Source organism: Galleria mellonella, unplaced genomic scaffold, assembly GCF_026898425.1.
Source record: "Galleria mellonella isolate WM207_F2 unplaced genomic scaffold, CSIRO_AGI_GalMel_v1 utg172, whole genome shotgun sequence".
Lineage (NCBI taxonomy): Eukaryota > Metazoa > Arthropoda > Insecta > Lepidoptera > Pyralidae > Galleria > Galleria mellonella.
The window spans coordinates 3,070,863-3,085,736 of NW_026442015.1; the positions used below are offsets into that span (position 1 = coordinate 3,070,863).

The 14,874-nt window shown below is 34.1% G+C and overlaps 1 protein-coding gene across 7 annotated transcripts in view; it reads left to right on the forward strand.

Annotated features, from left to right (window-relative positions):
* Positions 1 to 10,029, forward strand: part of LOC113514567 (protein diaphanous) — a 49,505-nt gene extending 39,476 nt beyond the window's left edge. For 6 of the 7 annotated variants that reach the window (XM_026898664.3, XM_026898667.3, XM_026898669.3 and 3 more), the window contains 9 exons: positions 29 to 205; positions 984 to 1,136; positions 1,411 to 1,529; positions 2,089 to 2,224; positions 2,544 to 2,708; positions 3,703 to 3,860; positions 5,875 to 5,954; positions 8,913 to 8,991; positions 9,638 to 10,029. In XM_026898664.3, the coding sequence (XP_026754465.2) occupies positions 29 to 205; positions 984 to 1,136; positions 1,411 to 1,529; positions 2,089 to 2,224; positions 2,544 to 2,708; positions 3,703 to 3,860; positions 5,875 to 5,954; positions 8,913 to 8,991; positions 9,638 to 9,659 (1,089 nt within the window). In that variant the 3' untranslated portion in view covers positions 9,660 to 10,029. Of the gene's footprint in view, positions 1 to 28; positions 206 to 983; positions 1,137 to 1,410; positions 1,530 to 2,088; positions 2,225 to 2,543; positions 2,709 to 3,702; positions 3,861 to 5,874; positions 5,955 to 7,618; positions 7,652 to 8,912; positions 8,992 to 9,637 lie in introns of those variants that run through there. The other variant, XM_026898671.3, reaches the window with a different exon arrangement.
* The last annotated feature ends 4,845 nt before the right edge of the window (positions 10,030 to 14,874 follow it).

Below are 14,874 nucleotides of genomic sequence, written 5' to 3' on the forward strand. Positions count from 1 at the left end.
ATGTTTGAATCAACACGACATTTTCCAGTATCTACCAACAGCGGATCAGCTCAAAAAGTTAGCGGAACTGAAATGCAAAAGTGAAGAGTTGACGGAAGCGGAACAATTCGCGGCCACGGTGTCCGATATAAAGAGGCTGGTGCCGAGACTGAGGAGTTTGGCCTTCAGGGAACACTATCAGGAGATCATATCTGAAGTCAAACCGGTGAGTTGTCAATACCTTTACTGGTCCATTAAGCCGTGACAGGTAAATTGATGGAGGCAAGAAATTTATAAAGAGTGAAATTGAAGTTGTTAGCTGTAGGAAACATTAAGAAGACGAGTATTAAAACGTAAAGTTCCTGAATCAAAATTAAAAAAATACAAAAATTTTGAGCCTTCCTCGTACTAACCCTCCCTCTATTCGTTGATGGAGTCGGCATCACTGGCGGGTTCGTGGGATAAATGAGACAGCAATATCGGATGTCTCATTCCGACTCGCGGACTCGTTGACAATATCGATTCCATCGACGAATTCGCTTGCTGCTTCTCTGGAGGGCTAGGTCTATTTTCATCATGATGGGCTAATTGACTTGTATAATATTTTTCTCTCCTCACCTATCATCACGCGCTTGGGTATACCGATAGAGCTGGCGGGGTTACCATTCCATCATCATCCATTAATAAAAAAATCTCCTCCCCTACTAAATTAATAGGGGATGCGCTGTTTGTATGGGGACTCAAAGTTTTAGCGCGTTTTGATCTACGTTTCTTTAGTAAAAAAAATTAATTTGGATAGAAAAAATAATATTAATAGTAACACAATCCATTTCTTGTCACAAGACAGAGACAGCTATGTTAATGAAAGACAATGTTTATTGCATTGGTCTCGTAATAGTGCATGGAAAATGTTGTAAATCGTCGAATATATGAAGTGATTATTAGAAACAAAAAACGTATTCAAAGAGAATTGGTAACAAAAACTGGAATATTTTGTCTTACAGGATATAGTATCGGGTACTGCGGCGTGCGAAGAGGTGAAATCGAGCGGAAAGTTCGCGAAGATTCTAGAACTGTTGCTCTTACTGGGCAACTACATGAACACAGGGTCCAACAACGCGGGTGCATACGGTTTCGAGATCAGCTTCTTGACTAAGGTTTTTAAATTTATAAATTTAATTTTATAATTTTCACACCTTGTAATTTAAAATGTGAAAATTTATTTATAAATATACTTTATAGTAAACTAGGAAATTAGACGCAATGTGACACTGATGGAAAGTTTGACAGACATAGCAACCGAATTTCTTATTGTAGATACCTATTATACATTTTGTGAAATTTCTATAAGACCTTTTCATGCAAATTGGTGAAAACAGTGATGCTGAACAGGATATTGTTTTAAAAACATAAATAATTACTGTTTTACAGTTAACAGCAACAAAAGATCTGGAAAACAAACAAACCCTGCTGCATTACCTAGTCGAGACGATTGAGAACAAATTCCCGGATGTGCTCACGTTTGCAGACGAAATGCCACACATTGACAGGTAAAATTAACGTACATTATCGTTATTTTTTATTATTATTTTATTGCATCTTAAAATAATAGTATTTTATGTATTTTAACTGCAAAAGGCTAATAAAATGTATATAAAGATAACTTGCACATGTCCGTTATCCTATTTTTTTTATGGGTGAAAATGGAATAGTAACTCCGCCTGCGTTAACGGGATACGCTGGCGGAGCACCAGTTAAGGGTGATAGATGAGAATGAATTATCCGTTATCCTATTAGTATAATAAATACGATATTTATTATACTAATAGGATATTTGCTGCTTTTTCACGAAAAAAATAATATATAGGAAATAGCTAATTTGGAATAATCCTATAATAATTACAATAAATTTGAGAATAAATAAAATAAAATAATATTTTGTTAAGTTTTAAGAAGGTTTATAGAAGGTTATCAGCGGTCATTTAAATAAAAAATGTACCTATCATGGTTATAACCAAAGAGAACATTTCGACTATAATTACTTAACAGCCGATGCCCCATTTAATCCAGTATTCGTTTTTGATAATACGCCTTGCTTTTATAATACAGGGCAGCGAGGGTATCCATGGAGAATCTCCAGAAGGCGCTGAAGAAAATGGAGAACGATATAAGAGCTCTCGAGACGGATCTGAACAACTCGAGGGTTCCGCAGTGTCCCGACGATCTGTTCCATGAGTCTATGAGTGTATCCTTTGTATTTCTTGAATATTTTATATTTTCTTTTATATCGCATAATTAAACTACTATCTAAGAGGTCCACCTGATGAAAATGCAGCTTCAAAATTAAGTAATTGGTAAAGTATAAAAAGATCTAAACATTGCTCCATAATTGAATGAAAGTAAAACGCTAAGGGAAATGAGAACTATTCTCCTACAGGAAAAGTTCATTCTGTAATAAAAAAAAATTACTCTAACTTCACAGTACAAAGAAGTAAGTTGTGTTGTTACTTTTGTAGATCAGTCTTTATAACATTACTATTACATTTCCTTAACGAATATTACAGTCGTTCGCTAAAGAGGCCCGTGAACAATGCGATCTGTTACATTCAATGTGCCGCAAGATGGAAGCATTGTACGGGGAACTGGCTGAATACTATGTATTCGATCCACATAAATACACTCTAGAAGAGTTCTTTTCGGATATCAAGACGTTTAAGGACTCGTTCATGGTGAGTTATGAATAATATTGTCATTGTTTTATAAGCAAATGTGTCTTCAGCGATAGAGTGATACGTTAACCGCTGAGGTCGACTCAATTTTTATTTATGAATCAAAATAGCATTTTGACTTCGTTAAGATCAGCGCACATAGCCTCTGCATCTTTTCATACTTAAGTTCGCCTACAAGAATAAGCTAGGCTAAGTAACTGAACTATATGATGTATAATAAAGAATAGAAAAGACAAAATGCTAGGTCACCTTATACGACATGACGATTTTTTAAAGAGCATACTAAAAAGAACAATAGGGGGCAAAAAAGAAAGGGGAAAGTCGAGAAATAACTATGTGGAATGAATAAAGCAAAAATTAGGTGTCATGTCGTATAGGTAGGTTAACGATATGCCCTGGAACAAAGCTGACTGGAAGAGAATACATGAATTAGTTGCCCCGACAAGAGGAAGCCTTCTATATAAACGATAATAAATAAGTGCTCTTTGCGACGGATAATATGCGTTACTCTATCTTTTATTTTCACGTTTCAGTATATTTTTAATGGGATAAATATGGTACGGTAACCTTACGCTTTTAATATACGCTAGCAGTTTGTCTGTCAGGGACAATAGGTGAGAATAAAAACAGGTCAGTTACTTCATTGTGACGAATTCGACCGAAAATACTAAGTTAATTAAGCTAAGCTCTCAGAGTGATCTGCAGCACGCACCAAAGATTGTTTTATGGCTGAGATTGACTTATTATGCGACTGCACAAAAAAGGAGTGTAATGTTTTCGTGGTTCATGTATGTATGTCAGTTTTTTTTATATTCCATCATAACTTCTAAATGTTTCGTTTTAGTATGCTGAGGAAAATGTACTTAATAATACCAGTTTACGACTGTGTTATTTATTTATTATTTATTGGCTACATTACAAAAAATGTCTGGTACAAAAGGTAAGCGTTCTCTCTTAGTCAAGCTTTGGCAAAACAGAAATGTTATGTGTGTAGACGGCGCACCACGAGAACGTGGTGGGGCGCGAGACAGAGGAGCGCGCGCGCCGCGCCAAGGAGGCGCGCGAGGTGGCCGAGCGTGAGCGTCGCGACCGGCAGCTGCGCTACAAGCAGTTCGTCGACATGGAGCGCGCGCAGGACGGCGTCATGGACAGGTGCATACACGGCCACACACCACACACCACACACCCACACGCACACCGCACATGACACACCCACACCGCACACCACACACTCACACCGCACACGACACACCCACACCCACACCGCACACGACACACCCACACCCACACCCACACCGCACACGACACACCCACACCCACATTGCACACCGCACACCGCACACCCACACCGCACACGGCACACCCACATCCACACTCACACCCCACACGGCACACCCACACCCACACCCACACCGCACACGACACACCCACACCCACACCGCACACGACACACCCACACCCACACCCACACCGCACACGACACACCCACACCCACACTGCACACGACACACCCACACCCACAGCGCACACGACACACCCACACCCACACCGCACACGACACACCCACACCCACACTGCACACGACACACCCACACCCACAGCGCACACGACACACCCGCACCCACACCGCACACGACACACCCACACCCACACTGCACACGACACACCCACACCCACAGCGCACACGACACACCCACACCCACATTGCACACCGCACACCCACACCGCACACGGCACACCCACATCCACACTCACACCGCACACGGCACACCCACACCCACAGCGCACACCGCACACGACACACCGCACACCCACGACGCACACGGCACACGACACACCGCACACCCACACCGCACACGGCACACACACACACACACACCCACACCCACACCCACACCCACACCCACACCGCACACGACACACCCACACCCACAGCGCACACGACACACCTACACCCACACTGCACACCGCACACGACACACCCACACCCACACCGCACACCGCACACCGCACACCCACACCGCACACGGCACACACACACCCACACAGCACACGACACACCCACACCCACACCGCACACCGCACACCCACACCGCACACGGCACACACACACCCACACCGCACACGACACACCCACACCCACACCGCACACGACACACCCACACCCACACCGCACACGGCACACCGCACACCGCACACCGCACACCCACACCGCACACGGCACACACACACACACCCACAGCGCACACGGCACACACACACCCACAGCACACACTCTTCTCCTTACATAACTGAGGCTAACGCCACACGAAACCGATCTTCGATGTTGTATTTTCGACGACGGAACGTCAGTACGTCAAATTGCATAAAATTAACTAATACGGATTACACTGCGTGCAAGATCGGTCATTATGTCGACGTAGTGCTACTGTTTTGCTTGCACCTGGCATCTGTTTAGTTGTAGGCTTGCGGATCTTCCGCACAGGGATGATAGGTATCGATAATTGCGTGTCTTCATATGTGACAGTAAATTAGGTAAGTTCAGTAAATGGTACGCGTTACTGTTCGTGTTAGGAGGAATTCATATTCATTCATATAACTGAAGACAGGACCAATTTATGAGCTCTGTTCGCAATCACCGTTTAGGCTTATTCCATATTTAATATTTAAAAATAAATCTTTTTTTATACAATGTCAAACAAGCCAATGGACCACGTAATAGAAAATGGCAAATCCATCCATTTTCAGTCGCTGATCTTCCGTCGCGGAAATAGTGTCTCTGTATAAACTCGTAGATAAAACGGTGTTTGTTATCAAACTCCTCCGAAACGGCTTTACCGATTTTTATAAAATTTTGTGTGCATATTGGGTAGGTCTGAGAATCGGCCAACATCTATTTTTTATACCCCTAAATGATAAGGGTGACCCTCCCCAAAATTTTTTTTTATATTTTTAACAAATTTTTTCCATTTTTATTTTATTATGATTTAGCATTAAAAAATACACACAACTTTAAATTTTCATCGTTTTACGATCAACCCCTTTTAATCGCGATTTTTATATTTCGCAATAAGTGATAAAACAACGTTTACGGGGTCAGCTAGTAATAAATATATATATTTTTAGATCCAACTGCGACTATTAAAATGTTACATTTATTTTTCAGTTTAATGGAGGCACTGCAGAGTGGATCGGCGTTTAGCAGAGAACGACCAAGGAAGAAAGCAAACCCACGGGCGGCCGGAGGTAATTACATTTCTAGTCTTATATATAATATAGTACACATTACATTTGGGTTTTCAATAATTAATAATTCATATACAATTTCACACTGGCATTTTTATTTGCAATTAGAAAAAAAAAGAAACTAAATGATTTGTAATCATAATAACCTTTCATAAATGTTTCAATACATTTCATTAATGTATTTCACTTTTTTAAATATGTCTAAGTTATATAAATGTTCACTGGCACATTATATTTTAGTTGCTTGAAGCAACACGATTCTTCACGTTCTTTAGATATAAACTATTAATTCGTTAGTATTTTTAATATACTGCACATATCATTATCATTATCATCATCATATTAGCTGTGAACATAGGTCTCTATCTACGGGTGCTTTGTCAGTGGCTGCCACACTAACTATTTAAAAGAAGTCTTATTCTCTTTTTCATTAAAATTAAAATAAAATGTCTATAACTTTTTTTATTTCAAGAAATTAGTCTAAAGATAAAACACTTCGTTAATAAAAATAGGTTTATTAGACGTTTAAGATTTTTAAGATTAAGGAGGATGGTGTCTGTTATATTTAGCATAATTTCTTAATAATTTAATGGTATCCCATACATTTTTATTTCAATACATTTCACAATATTAGTTCATAATTTTTTTTTATATACCTACGTACTATGACATATGTACATGTTTGTGGAATTTTGCACGCTCACTAGTAGAGGATCTGATTGAGGATATCGTGGACGAAGACGGTGTAGTGCATGCGATATTGCACAGAATCGAAGGTGGGTCGACGACATTAGTGCACTCCCCCCAACTCCCTTTCCCCGAAACATGTACTTGGCTGTATATCTATTAGCTGAACTCCAAATGTATGGAATAGACACATTATTAGGATATGGCACTTATCATCTTACAAAATTAATTCTACCATATTATGATACTTAGACTCTAGTATGATATTAGGTAAAGTTATATTTTTTACTCCTCTTAGTATATAAAAAACCCGTATTCATATATAAAAACACAATATTTTCCGAAACCGTTCAACTGATTATAAATAAAAATTGTCTATTATTTAGATAGATAGCATAGTTTTCATCCCGATAATGGAAAAATGAACCCGGAAGGGGTCTAAACGTTTGTCGGGTCAGCTAGAATATTAATAAGTTTATTAACTGTATAATATTTACCCAGCGGGACTTCATGCGATAAATTTTTTTTGAGCAGGTGTGTAGGTTCTATTTACCTGCAAAAAAATTCATTTCGTTAAATCTCGCTAATGTATTTAAATATAAGTAAATAACGTGAAAATTTAAAATTGACTATGTAATATTATTTATAATACTTGTACTTGAATTTTAATAAGTACATATTTGTCAATCTTTGAATTGACAGGTTTCATTTTTTTAAAATACTACCTTTTACCTGCGACTTTGACCGCGAGACCGAGAAATAATCACTGACCGGGATAAAAATTAGCTTATATCCTTCTCCATCCCAAATAGTACGTGTGTACTAAATTTCATAGCGATTGGTTAAGCGGTTAAGGCGCTATAAGGTAACAAACAAGCTCACTTTCACATTTATTAGTAAGGATTAAACTTAAAGGACTACAGTCGCGAGCTAATGTCTTGGAATACAAATAATAAGCTCATATATATTGTTTATAGATTTTACCACAATGTAGCCACGCGGAGCACAGTGTACTGTTTGCAACATTAAGTATTGTTTGTTTTTTGGTTTTATAATAATCGAGTGATTTCCTTTTAATGCCATAATTAAACATTGACTGGACTATTAGCACTCTTACCCTACTTTTTTTTTATAAGCAAATAACAGTATACAAGGTGTAAATTGTATTGAAAAATACAAATCCTAAAAAGAATGTTTTTAGCATTTGAATTTTCAAATCAATTCTCGAATTCTGCGAAGACTTTTATTCGACTATATTTTTTGTGTGTTTATACCTTGTATATAACTGAATAATGTGTATTATTGAATTGAAGCTTGTTGTACAATTAACAGTTTTGTTAATTTAATATTAATGTGGCCTTTTTTTTTAATGTATTATGTACTAAGTTTTTATACTAATATAATTAATTATAATATACTTAATTAAATCTAATGTGTTTCCCGATTCCTTTAACGCAATTTTTTTTAAAGTGTCGAGTTAATAGGCATTATTTTGAATGTGTGTGTAACACCTTAGACCTCACCGTCACTTAACATCTGGTGAGATTTTGATCAAATGCGCTCAAGTTTAACGTAAAAGAAATTTAGCCATCAAATGCTTGAGTTTTGCTTGGTGTTTATCTACTTAATTTTATTGACATGGTAGAATGCATTTTTTTTTGTCATAAACAATATTCATAAACAAATTTTCATTACCTTGTAGAATTAATTTTGTTATATACTAGTTTTTTTTACAGACTCTGTGTTAACAAGGTATCCAAGTAGGTTACTCATGGGAACTATCCCCTGAAATATATATGTACATAATATAAATATAGAACCTTAAAATATATTGAAAAATTTAACGTCCTATCAACTCGATCCGACGGAATCCGAACCCACATCTATGTTATCCAGAAGGCATACTATCAAGTAGTTTTTTCAATCTCGTGAACGTTACTAATCACCATCGTGAGAAGTAGGCGCCATCTATCGTGTTAATGAATTATTATTTTACCCCTTGTGTTCTATATTTTTCGGATACCTTTGCGTCAACTTTATATGTTATATATTTTATTCTTAAACATGTCCAGCTGCTAAAATGATATAGGGGGTTCAAATTTTTATTGACATTTTTCGACCCATGTTCCTTGTTTGAAAATATTCAAATTCATTTGTAGAATACTTCCTTGAAAGGATGCTTGTAATTCCAATATTATTCTGTATATACATACATATTTAAAATATAATATTTTCATATGTGGTGTATTAATATTGGTAACAATTTTTCAGCTGAAAGGAGGGCGCAACTTAGTCGGTCGAGATCTCGGTCAGGATTGACGGGGCCGATCATTACGCGAGAATTAACCAAGTATGATTTATTTTATTTATTTCTATTAACATATATTGAACTAATAAGTTTTTTATGATGAAAATGGAATGGCAACCCCGCCTTCGCTAACTGTACACGCTAGGGGGACACCAGTGAGAGATGATAGATGAGAATGAAAACAAACCAATAAGCCCATCGTGATAAATTCATCAGAAATTAACCATGATAGTTTCCAAAGGGAAGAACCGTGTGGAAGTCGACCTGATTGCGTATATTTCTAGCAATGGGGTTCTTAATCCCCTTTACTAACGATCTCTTTCCCCCCTGAACTAATAAATTAGGCAAATAAAGCTGTCGTCTAACTAAATCATCTTGTGTAAAACACATAATTTTACACAAGTTGTTTGTTGAAAATGGAGGTTTAAAAAATAACTGTGAGATTACAGATTAGTTAAGCTTGTAGCATCTCAGTATTCATGAGGGGTTAAATGGGCTTTACAGTGTCTCTTGTAATATCTATGGTGCTGTTCAAGTCTATAGGCAACGTTTATCATTTCAAGTGGACTGTTTTTTGCTTTGAATTTAAAAGAAAATACTGTATTGTTGCTTGTTGTAATTGTAATACCATTGAGTAAAAGATATGAGAATTTTTTTTTTTATTTATTATAAATAAATATTGTTCCAGTGAGCTGCTCAGCAATGCGTGATGTTCAAGCTCATATCAAGTGATATTAGTACTATGTATATTAATTTAGTTTTAAGTGAAATAATAAAAACGAGAATATTAAATTGTGCCTAAGGACTGTTTCAAATTGGACGAAGCGCTAAATGTCCAAGACAATATTACATTCAAGATAAGTTATCGTAACGTAAAATCATTTTATAATACCATTAATTTAATATTTGTTGGCCACTACTAGACATCGGGTTCTTCCACATATTACCACAGAGAACGATCCTTAACTACTTAGTAAAAGTTGCTTCACCCACTCATTGTATATTATTGATACTTATAGAATGACCGTATAAAGTGAAAATTTATTCATGCTCAAATAGTTTATAACGGTTTATAGTTTATATATATATATATATATATATATATATATATATATATATATATATATATATATATATATATATATATATATATATTCTGACTACATCAGTTACTTCTGCGCACATCGTTTATAAATAAATACTAAACATTTCTTCCATATATTTAGTTTTTTTTATTTAAAGAAATTTACAAGAGACTGTCTTGGCTTTTTTTTAACGCGTTACCATTTTTCGTGTATTACTAATGTAAATTTTTTGAATATTCGATAATATTAACAAAAATGCAAGGATATATTTTGAAAGCTAGGTTTATTTGCACTTCGTCGAGTTTGAATAGGGCCTTTTTTAATTTTGGCCGTAAATAATGCTATATTCAGTTTATGTAAATTGAAAATGATAAATCAGAATTCAATTAAATGGAGAAAATTACTAAAAACGATGAAATAGTAACATGAAACATTCCAGTGATTGCCTCATCGCTCGTTTTAATATTTTTTAACGATGATTTTTTTAAAGTGTTACGACAGCTTGTGTGCTGTTATAAAATGATCTAATGTGTTTTTATCGATCATATCAACGATTACTATTGTATTTAATAAATAAAAGTGGTCGCTAACTCGCACATCAGGATAAATCTTTGAATTTTTTGTCTAATTTCTGTGTATAAAATTTAAACAAAAAGAACTATTTTAAAAATTGAATTAACAAAAATATCACAGAGAAAAAATAAACAGAATGTATTCTGACAAGATATTGTGTCATTATTGAAGATTTTTGTGTCAAACGTAAACGTAGTATGAACACAGGCCTATTAGATTTTCTTATTTAATAAAATTTTTAATATGGCTGTATACATGTCTACTTAATATAATTTACAACAATTATAAAAATTTCCACTTTCAATTAAAGTGGAGTTCTGTAAAAGCAAAAGTACGAAATACAAAATACGAAAGACAAAAGTTGCTCAAATGTTTTCCCTTTCTGACATTCCAAAATGATTGTTCTACGTTTGACGTAATGAGATACAATAAATATAAGAATAAGAAACGAGGGCGCCACTGTGCACACAGGATTTTATACATTTAACAGATGATATATAATAATGTCTAAATTATCTTAAAATATTTTATGAAATTAAAATAAAGTCTTCTAAAGTCCAATATAACGAACTGTGTTAGCTAAAAATAAAATATTATGTAATAAATTTATTAATTACTATGTAATCGTACAGGTTTAATCATACAATATGTTAATAAACGTAATCCATTCCTTAAAAGTAGTGTAAGTATTCATTAATAGGGTCTCAAGAAATATGTTTTGACTTCCTACAAAAAAAAAATAATAATACAAAAAAAAATCATTAAAATTCTCTACTACTAAGAATACTAATACTAGTTTTAAGGATTTGGTTACGTTAATTATACTATATCGGTAACACTAATTGCTTATACATTGTTTCCTAAATAGTTATTCGCTTTACTAGTGCAATTAATAGAATAACATAAAGTAAAATCAGTATCAGGTATGTAATAACAGAAAGTGAATACATTAAGCGTTTATTGTAATAAATTTTAAATGTAAATAATATTTTACAGCAAAGATGTAAAAAGAGCGTATTAAGGTTTGTTCAAGACTGGCAACGCGCACGTGATACCCCTAGTGTTGTAGGCGTCCGTAGCCTATAGTGACCGTTTACTGTCAGACGGGCTGTATGCCTGTATGCCTTTGCCACTTTCATGGTATAAAAAAAAAATAAGTATTCGAACTTTTAGAAAAATATTTTCTGATACTGATTGTACAATCACTTTCATTGTGGCTTCGAAATAAATTTTATCCTCTGTCTTTCCAATCGTACGTAATGTTTGAATATTAGAGCTACGTAAACTTTATTAAAAACACATATAGTTGTTTAATACATTAGCAGCATTAAACTTTATTTTTAATTGTATCAATGTTAAAGTCGAGTCTGAAGTTTATTTCTCAAGCCTAGATATTTCTAAAATCATAAAATAGTTGAGCGAAAATTTTATGTACGACCACCAACATTTAAATTTAAAATAATTTTGTCTCAGATTAGAAATTTTGGTTATTACTGAAGTTGTACCCCTTCAGAATCGATATCATCGTCGCTTTAAAAAATTTAAAGACCTAATTGTAGTAAGACTTGAATGCTGTTAGCAATTTATATGGCGAGTGAAAAGTTTAATAACAGTCTTCCATATTTGAATGGAAATATTTCTTTTTTTAAACACCTATTGTATCATAATTTATTAACATAAATTTCACCGAACCGCTTATAAAATTTTATTTTTATGATAAAAAAAAAAAAAACATTTTAACAATATTCTAAGTCAGTTACAAATATTACAAGACACATTACAAGGTTTAATTTTATTATTATAGCAATGAAGTTTTATGAGTGTTTAACTATTTCTAGAATTTGGCTGACGTCTTTCAGTGATAAAATACATCACAATTAAGACTGTCGTGAAAAATATACGCTTTATTATTGATGGAGGGGATCAAAATGAATATATTTTTTACATTTCTTTCAAATATGTATAAAGGGCTATAACGATGTATATTAATTTACATTTATTTGATCCCCCAATAAGCAAATATGTAGCATAAAGAGGAAAATGTAATATTTTACGCAGTCACGTGTCTCAGCTGTCTTATGTTTATGAGAGGATTAATACTAGTCCTATTTTTGATCCATTATATTTAGTCTTATATTATATAAATAGAGAATGCCCATGCAAATACTTTACCATTCAATAAGTTATTTTTTTTATCTATTTGTACATGAATAGGATTCCAATAATATTTAATTAATAAATGTGTATTAATTTGTAACCAATACGAACTTGCTGTTCTTAAATTGTTGCATGCCTGATTAGGTATAACTGTTGATACTGATGTCAAATCCAAAGCAATGGTTACTGCTATATGTATGTACACAGTTAGCAATAAAATTCTATTCTATTATGTATATTTATTTATGTAATATACCAGAAGAAATGGTTCCCAATTAGAATAAAAAAAAATAGACTTGGTCTGGGAAGTTTTTAATTACTTGCAACCCAGAAAAAGGGCGCATTTTGTTTTAATAAAAAAAAAGTGTCAACTTGAGCCTTTAAAATTTCAATTTAGCTGACTACATGTTTACGAATACGTTTTTGACACCAGATGCTCTATCTATATAATCTAAGATTATCATCATCAACGTAAGACATTTTTAATTTAGGTGGTAATTTAGTGGCTAGCAGTCAGATGGCAAAAAAAAAGTAAACAAGCTTTATTTTTTTTTTATAAATGGGTTTAAAGCCCATGTTTTATTTGTGCTCATCTTGGAATCACTGTTTCATCTACAGTGACCTCTAACTGTTATAAAGACCCCCAAATAAAAAGACTGTTACATGTCGTAATGTCTATGTTTTACTCAAAATTAGCTTTAAGCTATTTGAGTGTTGTAACCTCCATTTTAAAATTATTCGTAACGCTGTCTATTCTCTGTTCATTCGAATTACGAAGATTTGTATGTATATAATGACAACGTATGCAAAGTTCTAATAATATGTAAAAAAGTTATTATATAGTTAAATTTTTTTCTTTTATTTTTAGCGTCGAAAGATGTATATGTAATTTTTTAATTATTTTAATAACTACTTAATTTAGTTTTATATAGTTAATCATCGTAAGGACGTAGTTTAGCGCTATTCTTATATTAATTATACATGTAAATATATTTTTGTAAAATGTTGCATTTTTCATTGATTAAAATGTTTTTAAAACTAGAATATTTTATTATTGTTACCTTTACTTTTTTTTTTTCTTTAATTTGCCCAAAATTGCCAACTACAACAGACAGGAAACAGGACGGGAAATGAAGGAACGTATAGGAGAACGTTTAGATACTGAAATGAAAAAGTATTTCATATCGCCACTTACTCCTAAACTGAGCAGTTTTTTAGGTAATTAAAAAAAAACCTAGTCAGTTGTACAGTACTTTCGCATTTTAATTTAGTAATACCTAATGGTTAGTCTTTTCGGAGCAAAGCCTTATTGTAAACAAAATCTATATCGAATGTAAACATAATCAGTGATTTCTATATGGAAGTCAATTTTTACATATACTAGTGCAATAACTCACGGTTAATTATTCATAAATTAATTAAAAACCTATCATCCAAATTTTTTTTATACAACTTAGAATGGCAAACAAGCTGACGGCCCACCTGATGGAAAGTGGTAACCGTCGCTTTTAGACATGAGCAGTACCATGGACATAACAGAGTATACTGTTTCGCCTATGATACCCCCCATGCGGTGCTATCCTGAGGACTCGTGTGTTATTTCTCTGAACCCTGTAAATTCACGCCATATCCCACCCTTCAAATCGAAACAGCCATGCAAACACAACTGCTTCACGATTGAAACACAATTAGGACAGAGGTACCCAAGCAAACGATTTGTGCAGTCTCCCTCTGGTAAAAATTTGAAAAGAAATTAAATTTCTCTATACAGTTTCGTTCTAAATACCTCAGAAGGATACAAATATATAGATAAGGATATGAATATAATTTCTTGAATCAAACAATTTCAAATTTTAAAAAACCCACTTTTAACAGTGAAAGTGGAACTATCTAAAATGCAACTTTTGCAATATCATTAGAGAGTATAAAACAAAGTCGCTTCCCGTCTGTCTGTTCTTGTAAATGTTTAGATCTTTAAAACTACGCAATGGATTTTGATGCGGTTTTTTTAATAGATAGAGTGATTCAAGAGGAAGGTTTATATGTATAATACATGCATAATATAGTAGAGGAACTCTGACGATTTTAGAAGTTTCTATTGTGAAGTAAT